Source organism: Bradysia coprophila, unplaced genomic scaffold (assembly GCF_014529535.1).
Source record: "Bradysia coprophila strain Holo2 unplaced genomic scaffold, BU_Bcop_v1 contig_415, whole genome shotgun sequence".
Lineage (NCBI taxonomy): Eukaryota > Metazoa > Arthropoda > Insecta > Diptera > Sciaridae > Bradysia > Bradysia coprophila.
This window is the reverse complement of record NW_023503670.1, coordinates 731,109-746,324: the sequence shown is the minus strand read 5'-3', so window position 1 is coordinate 746,324 and position 15,216 is coordinate 731,109. Positions and strand designations below refer to the sequence as shown.

Here is a 15,216-nt window from a genome sequence, read left to right as displayed (position 1 = left end):
GAAAGGTGGAAATTTTCAAGTTTTACGTCAACGTAAGTGATATTCGCAATTTTCCTAATATATGTAAATGTCGTAAGAATACTGTAAGAAATCGTTCACGAACTAAAAATTCGTTACCCAAAGTGAAGATTTTGACATATTTTATATGAAAGAAGTGTCAAAATCCTCACCAGTGAAACTCAACGAAGAGCTTCTGAACGAGCTCTGCATGTGCTTCATGTGGGTGGATCAATAGTTATTTACGTACCTGTTTGGACGGTTACTTTTAGATAATTTCGAGAGTTACAAGCGATCGTACGTCGCCTAATCAACCTTTCTAAACAGGTAACGCAGGCAATTCACGTAGAGACGAAAATCCGAGTAAATAATTAAAAATGCCTCATTTTCGGTCCTGTCGAATGAAACGTAATTTATTAATTTGCTCAGGAATTAGTGACGAGTTCAAATCGAAAGCGAGGACGATATCTTACACCAATGATGTTAGAAGAACACACCAGATATTATGTCAAAGTAATAATTTTCAAGCAAGAAAATACGGAAATACCGATTTTGGGAGAGACAGTAATGACGCGCTGCATTACCGCAAGCATCAAAATATGCGTTGATAGTTTTAGAAACCTTGTAAAATTCAAAGCGGTTCGGAAAAACAGGAAAAACTATTTAGCAATGAGTGAAATCGAGTCAACAACTCATAATTTTTTGGTTGGGTCGACAAAATAATATACAGTTTTTGACGTCGTAAAAGTCAGACACCAGCCGTGTCGGCCATCTTATTTTTTCCGATAAAGGCAGAAAGAAGTGAGTAACATCAAAAAATTTAACTTGCTGATCTTAGTTAAAATTGAAAAGTTTTCCGAATTATATTTTCCACAAGGTTACGTATAATACGACAAATTGTAAATATTAGATACACAAGTAGCTACAACGCTACTCCATGAACGCAATTTGACTTATTGATTTTCTTTGGTCGACCAATTTCCTCCTTCAATCAATTTATTTTTGCCAATTATTATCACCGATCCATCCATTTAGCGTTCAAACAAACTGTTTTTCTAATATCAATTGACTAGAGATCGGCTGAATCCTTCATTTACGTTTGCATTTTTAAGGAAAAATTAATTCTGTTATGTAACCCTCACTTGACAGTTCTTAATGTGAAAATGTTACGTCTGTCGATGTCGGCAAATGGTTTAAATTCAAAATCAAAATATTTTTCTTTTACAGCCATACACATTACCAAACATGGCTTTACGTCTGATGGCTATGTCAATGAAGCAGGGTGCTAAGACTCCTGTTTGCGCCCGAACACTTTACACCGATCGTATCGGTACTCGTGAAGTCGTCGGGTATGTACAGCCTAAAAGCTTATAGAAACCGCATAATCACGTTTCGTTAATTTGTAGTTATGGCTGGAATGGCTACCCGGTCTATCATGACAATTTGCATTATCCAATGCCACCAGTACGTTTCCGCGAAGATACACCCGAAATCAAGGTCGGTGTTGCTTTGGAAGACAATTGCGATGACAAAGTTCGGTAGTAACTAATTTTCTTGTTGAAACAGGCTTTAAGAGAGAAGGAAAAGGGAGATTGGAATAAAATGAGTGTCCACGAAAAGAAAGCTTTGTATCGTGCATCATTCTGCCAGACTTTCGCTGAATTCCAAGCACCAACCGGTGACTGGAAATTATGCATTGCTGGCATTTTTGTCGCCTCAGGATTGGCTTTACTGGTCACCATTTGGATGAACACATGTAGTAAGTACAATCGTTGAAATATTATCGCACCGATGCCATTTCAATCGGAAAATTTCTTAGTCTACGATGAACGACCAGAATCATTCAGTGAGGCCTCACAGAAAGCCCAGCTGAAACGTATGTTGGATTTGGAGGTGAATCCAGTTCAAGGATTAGCGTCCAAATGGGACTACGAAAACAAGAGATGGAAGTAGATCAATGAAGGCTAGGCAACCAGTAATTTCGTAACGTTTCAAATCGGGTCGATGTTTAATTAATATGAGAGAATTCAGCTTACAATGTACATTTCGATGAATTGTTGTTGATTCCAATAAAAAAATCTGTTCAGATTGTGGAATTACAGCAATTTTGTTTCTATTTTCGGATATCGACAGCTACGACAACAAAAACGTGTAACTCTGTGCCTAGGGTTCTCTTAATAAGGTAAAATACTTGTTAAAACTGGTGTTCGGTTTCTTGAAGGTTCTCAGTTGATTAATTTAAAGATTCCGATAAATGTAGAGTAAAATGGAAGAGATTGAGAACCTGATGAACCTGACTCTTCGTTGGAACGTGTTCAGTTTGTTTTCAAATTCGTGTTGAGGCAGCCTCGATGAGGCCGGAAATTTGTTCATTTGACGAAATGTATTATCACCTCGGACTTCAAAAAATTGGAATTATCCTCCAGTGATTAAAATGCAGCACACGGTGCGGTTGAATGAATTTTAACTGAGCATTTCGATATTTGATATTATTAGTCAGCTAGGAGCCCTGAAATAGGCTCCACAAAAATTTTTGATTTTCATCCGTACCGTCGGTGACATTGGTGCATAGCCCATCCTGTCTACAGAGAGTAGAGAGAGTGGTAATTTGGTACCCTAAGTGCAAGTGAAGAGACACGCTAAAGTTGGAAAAAGATGATTTTCAAACAATCATAGAGGCAAGAGGCGTGGATACTTGAGATATGACGCTAATAAATGGTTCTAGCAGTAGAGCTTGCAACATTTTCACTACCAATGACCAAATTTTTGAAGACCAACTACGTAGAGGCCGACAGTAGCTCAAAGTTTTTCTCTCATATTTGGTAAAATTTGCAGGTTTCAAAGGCACCTGAAACACCCTTATTAAATCTTTTTGTCATTAAAATGGTTTATTCTGAAATGCGAAATTTTGTGTATGACTAATAATATCCAAAAATATCAAAAGTGCATCGAAATGCTCAGTTAAAATTTCTTCAACCGCACCGTGAGCACAATAGGAATTATCACCCGTGGAATTATCACCCGACTCAATTGACCTGGGTGATATTTCCCGTATATTAATTCCATGGGAGATAATCCCCATTGATCCTTGCTATAATTCCGCGGATGACAATTCCAATTAATTAATTTATTTATTTATTTATTCATTTCATTAATGGCGAAACGCCCCCTGACTACTTACAATATTTCTTAAAACGAGACGACTAAACATTACAAAATTCACTTGCTGCTAGCGTTTTACAAATTCCAGAGCAACAACGTTTCCGGGCCACAATTTACTTTCAATAACAGAGTCAAAAATTTTTGAAATAACAGTGATTTTGAAGGACACAAAGCTAACGGTATCAATATCTACGTAGGGCGAAACTAAATCCTTACACGACACTTCATCTGCCGACGATATAACGTTATGGTCTAGTAAATAATTGACAACCTCAGTCTCAGTAGTAGTCGGATGCAATTTGGACACATAGGCTACCTTGTGTGTCTCGGATGGCGGTGAAACAAAACGTTGTGGCTGAATTGGATGATTTTGCGATTGAGTTGTTACGTCTTTGCCTTTGGCAGGTACTGGTTCAGGAGTTGACTGTTTGATTATCACCTCAGCAAAGGAACCAGAAGTAGCGGTTAGGGTATCGAGTTCGGATGGCTGCCCGTAAGTTTCTCCAAAATCTGCGGATCTGGATTGAGCGGCACTACTAAGAGACTCGACTAAATGATTTTCGGGTTGCATTTTGCTTGTTGATGGAGAATTACTCATTTCCTTCCGAATGTCTTTACAATCTGTGGAATTATTCGGCGGCTTGGATTCGGCGATAACTTCGACGTTCGGCAATCGGGTTGCCAAAGACACGGAACCGTTAAATGGTGTTGCATTCCTAAACGGATGCCGAATTGATTTACGTTTGGCAGCAGTGAGCGATCGTTGGACGTACGAAGACAATGATGATGGAGTAACTACGGTTGAATTGAATTTCTTGAATGGCGGAGACGAAATATTGGTCGAGCGTGTTTGAAAGATACAGCCATCACAGAACCATTGAAGATTTGGCATTTCTCTGTAGCATGACAGCGCATTTTGATTGATTTTAACTGGGTGATAATTTCTTGGATAACTCACCGGCTGATAAAATTTAAATAGCCTCAATACAAACAACACACACTCTACGGATAATAGCGGCAGAGTCGAAATTTTGCTTGATTTTTGCAAGTGGTTCCAGCGAGGGGTGACGCACTTCCATTTAATCCATTTAATCCATTAAATCCATTAAATCCATTTAATCCATTTAATCCATTTAATCCATTTAATCCAAAAATATTTTTTTAGTTTTACCGAAATAATTAGGCTACCCACCTGAAAAATTTGTAAAGTAATTGCGAAAAATAGATTTGCACGATCCCCAGCTCGTTTAAGTACTCGTGAGGTATAGGAAAGTTTTTTTTTGTTAAAAATGGTATTAAATTTATTTAATCCATTTAATCCATTTAATCCACTTTACATCAAAAACTCCTAAAAGTGGATTTTTTCGCTTTTAAACATTGTAGTATGAGTTGTAGTGAGTAGTTTGATCAAAATCAACAATTTTTGAGACTTTTACAGTATTTGGTAAAATGGAAATCCATTTAATACCATTTAATCCATTTAATCCATTTAATCCATTTAATCCATTTAATCCATTTAATCTAGAAGTGAGTTACCCCTCGGGTTCCGGGTGGTTCCGGGTGGTTCCCGTGGTCCAATCGAAAAGTGTTGTATGGAAGGTGCCCCTTATTTTGGATAATGAACAAGTCGTCCATACATCATTTTGTCCAAAAACTTCAAATTTAGCCGATATAATTTTGGGTCATTTTGACTCTGCCGCTATTATCCGTAGAGTGTGTGTTGTTCGTATTGAGGCTATTTAATAAAATTCTTATTGAGCCGTGTGATTATTCCTGGGTGATAATACCAGTCACATTCCCCATACTTTCTTAAATTTTCACAGATCCATAATTTTCCAGAAATTGTTTTTGGGGAAATTTGGAAAAGTCGTAAAAATGTGGAAAAACCTAGGAAAATACGAGAAATGTTGTCTCAAAAATATTCCTAGATGTGAAGTGTTAGAAATTTGCTTAGATTTTAAGGTTTTTGCCTTATCTCGACTCTCAAAAACTAAAACACCAATAAAATTGGCTCCAGAAGGAAGTTGTGAGTTTTTGGTGTCCTTAAAGTCGATTCCACCAGCAGGAATAAGGACCAACTACGCGTTCTCGTTCTCGTCACAACATTCTCCACTTTCGAACGCAAAGACCATTTCGGTTTATTTTACATTTTATTAACGTGACTCATAAATTAAACAAAAAGGAAGGAAAGAAAAACTGGTGTGTGCGTGCGCTAGGCGTTTTTAAAATAAACATTTCACGTGAACAGGTAAAACCGTTAACATAGGCGAATTCCGCATTATTGAATCTTTACCGGACGAATTTCACTTCACTTATTCCGTTGGATTTTCTTTGAGAATTTTGCATGCATCGAATAATTGTCCGGCGATGCGTAGATCTCGACTGTTCTTTTCCGATAAAAGTCTGAAGATGTGACCGCTAAGATTAGTCAATTTGTCCAGCGAAATGTCACCAGATGTTCGATGTACCTGCACTTGAGAACCGTCGTCCTGTAAAGTGTGAAACATATCAAGATCATTAATTCACCTTTATCGTCCATCGTTGTTTTGTTGTGGTAAAAAATCAAACAAAGGGAAACAAACAAACAAATCGAATTTTTCAAAACAAAACAACATGCCAAATCATCAAAAATAGGCTTACGTTTTCGCTATTTTCTGTAAAATATCTTGCCAACACTTACAAGTGTGTCCAAAAAATCGGATACCAACGGACCAATTGAAGCGACCTGAGCGTATCTCGTCGGCGAATTTCTTGTATAAATGTTAAGCCGGCGACCGGCAATTTTTAGTAGAAGCGAGCCGAGCTGCTGAGAATCTAAACAGGATTCCAAGATATCTTCAGCAAACTCATCCCAGCCGTGACCGTACAGTTCAACAATCTACAGAAAGGGAAACATTCAATTCCGATGCATGATAGCGTCGATTAAATCTTCCTCGTTTACCTGATGCTTTCTCAACTCGGCTGTGCCCAGTTCCCAGTCATTGGCCAATTCTTCGATTTTTTCCATCCACATGATATGATCGTCCAAATAGATTCCCTGCATATCCTCTCGTATCAAATCCATTGTGGCTGAAATGGCTAAGCACAAAAATTCCGTTCGTTTTTTCTGCAGAATCACATCGGGTCGCGGTAAATCGTTGTCCAATTTCCGATTGATTTCGCTAAAGAAACTTTGATTTGACACTGCATCAAAGAGACTTTGTATCGGCTTGAAGTATTTAATGCTAAGCGATGAAATGATGTACAGCACATCGTTTAGCTCCATGTGTAACCTCAACAGTTCCATAGTGACCGTGTTTTGTTGCAGAGCTAGTAGGGTCAATGGCACTGGACCATCTTGCAGTAACTCTTCGTATTTCAAATCAACTTTGACTCCGTCGATGCTAGACGCAAAGTGTTTCAGGAATTTGGAGCAATGCTGTAGCATTTCGGGCACCAGTGAATCAGATATGCCGATGTCCTGCTGACACAATTTCTCCTTTGGCAAGCGGCCAGTTTTGTTAATCAGTTTTTTGGTCGCTTCCAGCGGAATTTTTAGGTGAGCATTCCATATCATGCAACAAATCCCATGTTTGATTAAGTTGTCCGATACTCGGATCGCATCCAAACAGTCCAAGGCCGCCTTTATGTAGTCCAAGTTCGTCATATTTTTGCTCCACTGACACATATACGTCCATGTCAGCTGACATAGCAGAATGCCCGACTGCAGACTGAATGGAAAATGCTCCCTCAATATCAAGATGTAATTGCTGAATGTCGCATTTTCGATTGCTTTTTCCTTCACCTCCCGTGAATGTTCGATTTCGATTCCGTCAGCACTAACTGGTTCGAGTAACATTTTCGGATTGCATCCAGAGCTAGAAATCCATTTCGCTACAAGTTCTGTGCAGATTCCTTTACCACCACTGACGATCGCAAATAAGCTCACATCCGGCTGCTCGTAGTCAATGATCGGTAAGGTCGGTTCTTGGGCATCTTCACACAACTTTGAACAGCTTAAAATTGCGCTTAGTACGGCTATGTCCTCTAATTTACCGATCAACAGTGACCATTGGGCGGACTCGTGCGATACCTGTTCCCAAACAACGTCCTCTTCGTTGGAATCGTTCGAGTTCTAGTGAAGTGAGAATGAATTGGTCCAATTTCAATTGCCAACTTCTTTTCGGAAAAACTTACCTCACGTTTGCGATATCTAGCAGCATGCGTACGACACATCATCGCCGCCAACAGGCTCATTAATGCACAAGGACTTTCCAGAAGTGTTTCTCGTATGTTCTGCCACCACAGGGACAGCGTATCGTATTCGAAAGTAACTTCATCTGTTGCTAAAGCACAAATTTCTTCTATGACTGCAGTAAAACGGCCTAAGTCCACTATAAGATCCTCACTGAAAGAGCAAAAATAAATTATTTTCCCATTCACAAAACTGTACAGCAATCAAACGGAACCTTTTCGCGTAAGAAAACGGCCGATCCAACCAGTAGCTCAGAAACAGTGTCATCAAATCATTTGCACTGATGCAACTACGGCTCGCATTGTCATAGAATTTGGTCAGACTTTTTCCTTTTTCCATAAAATTCTTGAAGATTTCACAGCCCACTTGCGAAAAGTTTTTCTTCTTCCGATCCAGCAACATAATGTCCGTCTCTTGGCAATCGAAAATCGCCAGAAAATCGACGAAAGCGTTCGACTTGACCTTTTCATGAAATGTTACCCTGCCATAACGTCCCGTTGCTGTCCTTTCCAGCGCAGCCAAATCAACGAACTTTTGCAAATTCTCCAGTTCGGACATGTTCATTTGCAAATGTGAAATCGCTGCTCTCGACGCATCGTCATCTTCATTATCATCATCAAATTTATTCTCCGTATCGCTGCCGATCACCATCGTATCATCCGTTGAGCTGTCTGACGTGGCATAGTGATAGAATTCGACCAATCGACTGTAATTCGTGGCCACGTTTTTTAATTGAATTTTTTGTAGATCCTCTGTACTTACATCGTCGTCATCGTCGGGATTACTATTGTCGAACGCTTCGTCGTCCGGTATCTGTGCCAGAAACTCTTTCAACACGATACTCATGATATTCGGCGTGGCCTTATTGTTCTTAACCAGCATCTCAATGCATTGTAAGCGAATCTCATCTGTTTGTAGGCTACGGCAGGAAAATGAGATTTCGTCGATCACTTGATCTTCCGTTCCATCACCGCTACGTAGGCACATTTTTATTCTTCGCAGTAAGTGCAAATCTTTGGCCGTTTTTGAGTTCGAATCGGTGATCGCACAATGAAACGGAATGGCTATTTCTTTCAGCGATTGATCGGATGGATCGAAAAAGATGCAATTGTTCGTTGTGTATTTAACTTTCGATGATCCGGTGGCGCCCATCAGCTGATGTGTATTCGAAATCAGTTGGCCGTATTTGGAAACATTGAATGCAGCTATTTTCTGTCCACGTTGCAGACTCCAAACTTCCAAGCAAGACCGACGAGGTGCAAATATAACGAGAAACATTGCGTGCCGTCGATCATTTGAATTGGCTACTTTCGATGACTTTTCGTTCACTTTGACGAAACTGCATTGCGCTTCTCGGTATCCTTTCCACACACGCAAAGCGATCCCTTTGAAACAGTCGACCAAGATGATGCGTCCCAAATTGTCGGTTACAGCAGCCAACTGGTTATTCGGTGCTAACCATACCGATATTCCAGTACGCTGATAGTCACAAATGCCGAATCGTAATGACATAGGTTCTGCTGGAACTGGCGGTGGTGGTGTTTCAATGGTCTGTGGCGTCGACGACCTGAACCAGGTTCTGCAACATTTAAAGTTTTGAATAAAGGAAATCATTATTCGGGCGAACGCTTAGCGGTCAACTTACGGCAATGCGGATTTGATTTTACTTGCGACAGCTGAAAGGAGAAAATATTGAAATGAATGCACGACCCAAGCTCCACAACTGATTTAAGTTCATTCAGTCAACAGCTCCCACAAAAAGCTACCCTAGATTACAGTGCCACTTTCCAGTCACCCACACAGAATAACTTTTACTTTACCTCTCGCCACATCGGCTAAAACTGGCTGAACGAATCCCTCTTTTGCCCAGTGGAAGCCAGCAAATGGTTTTGTACCAACACCAATCACAAGTGAACTTTGCGGTGCCGCACTTTTATATTTGGCATAGAATCCACCCTCCAAACTGAAAACGTGAACAAATTTCGTTCAAAAATCCATCTCACCAAATTGTGCCATTTGAAATTGTTACCTTGCCGTAAGTAAATGATCGAACGTACAAGTCTTTTGAGCACCAACAACCACAGCATCATTGATAATCACATTTTTGCCGCCATATCCCCATTTTCGGCATGGCAATGTTTCTTGACCGGGCGATAGGTCCGCATTAGCCTTAGCTGGAAATTGGAACAGTTGATTAGAATGAGCAATGTCCGCTGTTCGTCAGATTAACGAACATTTTTGCAGAAAATTTTTCATATTTCGCAGCAAGGTGAACAGGTGACTTCCTTGGATGATACACACACAGCTCAAATAGAATACATGAACCTCCTCGTTGATTTTCTTTCCACTTTGTGCTTTGATTGCATGAATTGCCTCGTTGTGCCATTGTTGCGAAAATAGTTCGATGCCCGAATCCGAGTAAAATTTCGCCTCACCAGAGGACAGACCAATGGCAATGCATGTCCATTCGGCTGAATTCTGTACAATTTCACATTCAATCAGACAACAATTCGATTTGGAACCGCTTCCGAACACTCACTTGAACATTTGTGGTTCCGACTATAGGCAGACATATCAACGACGTGATAATGTCATTCGGATTTTCTAGTTCACATTTCAGCGTGTAAGTGTATGTCGTCTGTTCGTTGCTCCATCGAGAAGTTAACAGCACAAATTTTGAACCGTGAGCGATGACTAATAATTCACCCGTAGGTGATAACGAATAGAACACTGAGTTCAGCCAATTTTCATCTATGGAAAAAACATTCGGGATATTTACGAGTTACTAGGTGTACACAAGACAATAACAAAGAACCAACGATGACATTTCTGTTAGTTAAATTGTTACCTTGAGAAAATCCAAGAAGTTTTTGCACATACGTTAGGTCACTGAGCTTGGCTAGAGACTTAATTTCACAAGACATTTTCCAAATTTTATACGAAAATAGGTAAAATCATTGCCAATCGATTTGCATCTGTTTAAATTAATTTTCAGAAAAACACTCGCAATCAAAATATCTTTTTATTCTTCTTCTATTTTGAGAATTGCTGCCACCAAATGTACTGAGCCATGCATCGTTCGTTTTACAGACGGCTGTTACGATGACTGACGTTCAAAATAAGCGATGCATGCTGGCTAGTGTTCTGTTTATAACAAAATGCATTCTAGAACTTACAAAGTAAAACATTTTTTTGTTCAATGTAACAACAGAGGGACTCTTCTGAAAAACAGAAGACCGAAATCGGGCGCATTTTCTTGTGGAATTTTTCATATGTGCCCAGAAAGGCATTCGACTCTAGAAGCCAAAATCACTTTTAAAAAAATTCTTCGAAACTTGTGTGGCTAGTGTGAAGTGATCAAAAACTAATTCTTACAGAAATTTCTGGAGGTACACGAAACGTACATGATCGAGTAGGGTCTTATTGGGGTTTGGAAGCATCTACGACGAATTATGAGAAGTTGAAATGTTTAAGTGCTTATATTGAATCGTAGATGCTACCAAACTTCCGTAAGTCCTACCTTCCCTAAAAGTACATGCAATTATCTTTCTAGTGACACCTCACTCGACCATGTACGTTTCGTGTACCTCGACAAATTTCTGTAAGAAAAGTGTAAGTTTTCAGTCTATTTTCGGTTGAAAACTTCAACTGTGTACATAGCTGGATGCATGGATGAATTTTAAACCCAACTTTTATTTGCCCTGGAAGTACATGCAATTACCTTTCTAATGACACCCCAGCCACACGACCCTGTACGGCTCGTGTAACTGGAGAAATTTTTGTAAGAAAAGTGCAATTTTTTGGTTTTTGATCACCTCACACTAGCCACACAAGCTTCAAAGAATTTTTTTAAAAGTGGTTTTGGCTTCTGGGGTCGAACACCTTACTGGGCACTTAAAAAAAATTCTAATAGAAAATACGTCCGATTTCGGTCTTCTGTTTTTCAGAAGAATCCCTCACAAGGCTCTATGTTCTTATGTCCATAACACAATCTAAACAATAAAAGTAGCAGATTTAATCATACAGACAGTTGTTTAGCCTTGATTTCCACTTACGAAAAAAGCACTCCGTTTTCTCAGTGTTACTCTTTTAACAATAGAAAAGACGCGTTGTTTAGCTAAACGGAGGCAAAACGGAATGGTTTTCTTGTAAGTGGAACTCAAGTTTTATAGCGACAATAACTTTCTTCACGAAAAATGGAGCAAAATTGATTTGTTGCATAGAAATGTTCATGTAAACTAATTAATCTTTTAATACACTCACCTAAAAATACTTAGCGACAATCATACGACTCTCCGCCATTTGCCTTACAGGAGAGAGTGTGAGTCAATCAGAAAAGGAAGTATTTGCGTTTTGGAACGGAAATTTAGTTAGAATTTCAGAAAAATGACCAAATACACGAATTTCTTTCTAACTATTTTGAGGTGAAGCAGCGCTAAGGGCATATTGTGGGACATAAAATAGTTCAAAAAGTGCTGTTCCCTAATTAAGTAAGAAAGTGGGAAAATTATAAGGGCGTCGATGCTTAGCTAAAATTGTGTTCTACATTTGCGTGTCTCGTATTTCATTTTTAATGATATCTTTTCATCAGAATCCGTTTTCAAAAATGTACGATAAATAAAAATTAGATTTGGTGTTAGCCGTAAGTAAAGTAAACCACGGCAGAGTAAAATAAACCTTAACTTTACTCTGCCGTGAGTAAACTAAAATTCAGTATTTAAAAAACGCGTTCATTTTCATCCTTTATAACGATTGAACGCTTTAACAAATAATGCACTCTGTTTTACCTGTATAAATGAACTCTATTTCTAATTCTTATCGATTATCGATATATGGTTGCAGAAGCAAGTCTTGTAAAATAATTATTTAGTCGAACGTAGTTTACCAGAGCTTATCATCTTAGTGAAATGGTAGCAAAGGTAAAGACATTAAAAACATTTTTGGTTGTTGCTACTTGCGCTGGATTTATTTGCTACTTTTTCTGTGCTCCGTCGCAAATTTCTAAGCGCGCAAAAGTTGCCGATGCTAATAACCAGCGCACACAAGATTTACTAGAAATTGGTAAAAAATACGTTGAAACCTTGGCAAGGGACAATGTAACAGTAACATTATTTCCGTCCTGCGGTCGTTTTCCTGATGTGCAAAAAGATTTGAATATTAGTGACATCATGTGGCAAGTGACGAACACAACAAACGGAACGTTTTATCTCTTCAACGCTTATCTAGATGATCGTGCCGCAGTGAATGGATCAGTGGTACGCCTACTCGGTCTGATAAATAAGATACGTCCGACTGTGAAAACCTATTGCCAAATGTGGTTCGTTGGAATAATACAACCCATTCCGGTTGAAGTGCATGAATATCGGGTTTTGTGGCCGGAGTTTTGGGGTGACAACACAGATGGTGCGTCGCCTTATCTAATTACTTGCAAAAATCCATTGGCGAGTCAGGGTCTGGTGCCAGAATATGTCTCGCTGGTTGAAGACAAGTGTGCTCCTGCAAACAATATGTTTCCAGTAAGCAACAAAAGACCGAGTGGACGGAGAAAAACATTTTTAGTTTGTTGGCGCGGAGCAAATTTTGGTGATGATATTTCTATGCAGGTAGTTGAGTGGGCAGAAATTTTAAAAATTTTTGAAGTTGATACAGTAATTGTCTATGTGGAAAATCTGCACGAAAATGTGATGAAAGTTCTACATCATTATCGTTGCCAGGGTTTCTTCATCATCAAATTCATCAAATTTCCACACGAATTTCCCAACCGAAGGGAACAGAATTTTCTCCAGTGGCTTCAAAGTGACTTAATTTCGTATCACGACGCATTCTATGAGTACCTTTACCAATACGAATTTATGATTCCTATGGACATTGATGAATTTATAATGCCACTTCTCGATGAGGACCGATCATGGCATGATTTGATTAGACGCACAAATCTACTTTCAACGAACAACAAACAGATAATCGACTCGTATCCCGTGATGAATAGATACTTTCTTTTAAAAAGTGTACATGAACCCGTTGAGGACGTTCCCAAGAAGTTTAGGTTCCTTTCAAACATTTACCGTGCAGAAAATTTTACGGCTTTTGGTGGTGGCGCAAAAACATTTATGAGAATGGAACGAGTCCTGGTCCTTCACAATCATTTTCCTGTGACCTGCATTGATCCTGAATATTGTCATGGAATTGAAGTGGAAACCAGTGTTGGACAGGTATCGCATTATCGTACGGATTGTGATGGTGAAGAATGTCTGGCATCACTGCAGAATCCGGTGAAAGACACTAGGCTGTGGAAGTATAAAGATGAAATTTTGGAAAACGTCTATGCAACGCTGCGTGCAATGTAAGTTTCAAGACATGAAAAACTCATGTGATTTAAGTGAAATAATAATTATCTCATTTTTAAAATTTAAGTGGAATGGACTGACTTCATTATAGAACGTAAAACGGTTCTCTCCGCAACCGCCAAGGACTCTTCTCAACTGCAATCAACAGGCGAATGCAAACAAATGCATAACCTTTCTAAAGATTAGTTTTTAAATACTTGTAAATATTATTGATGGTAATCTGTGAGTCTCATGGCATGAGATTTTTTCTAGAGGGAAAAAACAGTAAAAAAGACGAAAAAAGAAGCTAAATTTTAATTCTTTGAAATGTGTCACTAGTCACTACTAACTGCATTTATTGCTTTTCCAGTCTCTATTTCTAATTGTAATCTCGAAATGTTGATTTTTTAATTCAAAAATGGAATAATGTGAAAGTATATTAAAAGACCTACAGACCGTTAATCTTATCAAAAAGAATACACGTCGTTAAAATGTAAGGATCCTAGCATTTGAATTTTTGTCGAAAACTCGATAATGTTTGAAAGGTTTTACTATACCTTGTAAACTAATTAAATGATAAAGCACAGGATGTTTTAACGGATACATGGTATAGAAACCATTCAGTAACCGATAGTCATCTATTTATCGCAAATTTGTAAAATGTTAAATTATCGGAATAAAATAATTTCACCAATCAATTTTTCAGAAATATTTGATAATTATTCGTCGCTTTTGCATGAATTATTTGGTAACCTTGGTATGTACTATGTAGTATTGATAGTTTGAAGAATTTGGAATACCTTAAATTTTGTATAATATTGGTTGTGGAATTAGGTGAGCCAACTTAATAGAAAGTTTGGGACAGTTCCTAACAATTTTTTTTTGTTATTTGTTTCGATTTGTAAATATAGCCACGGTTGGTTTGAAACTAGATTAAATAGGGACCGCCGACAACAATTTTTTTTTCATATTTATAATGAGTGATGGACAAGAACATCACACAGGAAAAAATTAGCCCGAACCCCTGAGCCGTTTCTGAGAACCAGTGGATGCGATTACAAGCAGCCAGGCACAGCCTGAGCACAAATTTTAATGGGGATCGGTAGAGGGAAAAATTCTAAGATATACTGTGTAAAAAATATTGCTTTCGGTCATTTGCTCTCGGAGCAATAACTGTTGAAAATCAAATTTCACCATTTTCGAAGAGTGAAATATCCTTGACAAAGTGACCGAATCAGCCAGTCCAGATTGATTCTAGACGCGGTTACTAAGGTCTTTCGAATGGCGACAAAAAAAAATTGAAAATGTTCTTTTAAGTTACATTTTCAGAGAAGTTACTTTTTCCGCTACCCTCGGTGAAATTTGGACAATTCTGTACCTTTCTGGCAGCTTTATTTTAACTAATTTAAGATTATAGCCTGAGGAATAAGCTTTTCAACGATACCAAACATGCCATACTTGATCCACAACAAGTACTGTTGATGATTCAGTTTTCAA

General features: G+C 38.6%; 3 protein-coding genes across 4 annotated transcripts; 2 read left to right on the top strand and 1 right to left on the bottom strand.

The window, feature by feature from the left end:
- Positions 1-705: 705 nt before the first annotated feature.
- LOC119082380 lies at positions 706-2,098 on the top strand. 2 transcript variants are annotated; one of them, XM_037191903.1, is made up of 5 exons: positions 706-798; positions 1,225-1,346; positions 1,404-1,494; positions 1,564-1,756; positions 1,817-2,098. In XM_037191903.1, exons 2-5 carry the CDS (start codon positions 1,243-1,245, stop codon positions 1,948-1,950), a joined length of 522 nt encoding a protein of 173 aa, XP_037047798.1. In that variant the 5' UTR covers positions 706-798; positions 1,225-1,242; the 3' UTR covers positions 1,951-2,098. The 2 variants fall into 2 exon arrangements, with proteins under 2 accessions (XP_037047798.1, XP_037047799.1); XM_037191904.1 differs by having other exon boundaries at positions 768-874.
- A 3,203-nt stretch (positions 2,099-5,301) lies between these two features.
- On the bottom strand, positions 5,302-10,479 carry LOC119082379 (rab3 GTPase-activating protein regulatory subunit). The gene is made up of 11 exons (XM_037191902.1): positions 10,242-10,479; positions 9,933-10,144; positions 9,628-9,871; positions 9,423-9,567; positions 9,214-9,356; positions 9,039-9,069; positions 7,608-8,972; positions 7,336-7,546; positions 6,101-7,273; positions 5,825-6,037; positions 5,302-5,648 (listed from the first exon to the last, which is right to left on the bottom strand). The coding sequence occupies exons 1-11, from the start codon at positions 10,315-10,317 to the stop codon at positions 5,472-5,474; spliced, it is 3,990 nt and encodes a 1,329-aa protein (XP_037047797.1). The 5' UTR covers positions 10,318-10,479; the 3' UTR covers positions 5,302-5,471.
- Positions 10,480-12,271: 1,792 nt separating this feature from the next.
- LOC119082377 lies at positions 12,272-13,899 on the top strand. The gene is made up of 2 exons (XM_037191900.1): positions 12,272-13,736; positions 13,808-13,899. Exons 1-2 carry the CDS (start codon positions 12,301-12,303, stop codon positions 13,818-13,820), a joined length of 1,449 nt encoding a protein of 482 aa, XP_037047795.1. The 5' UTR covers positions 12,272-12,300; the 3' UTR covers positions 13,821-13,899.
- The last annotated feature ends 1,317 nt before the right edge of the window (positions 13,900-15,216 follow it).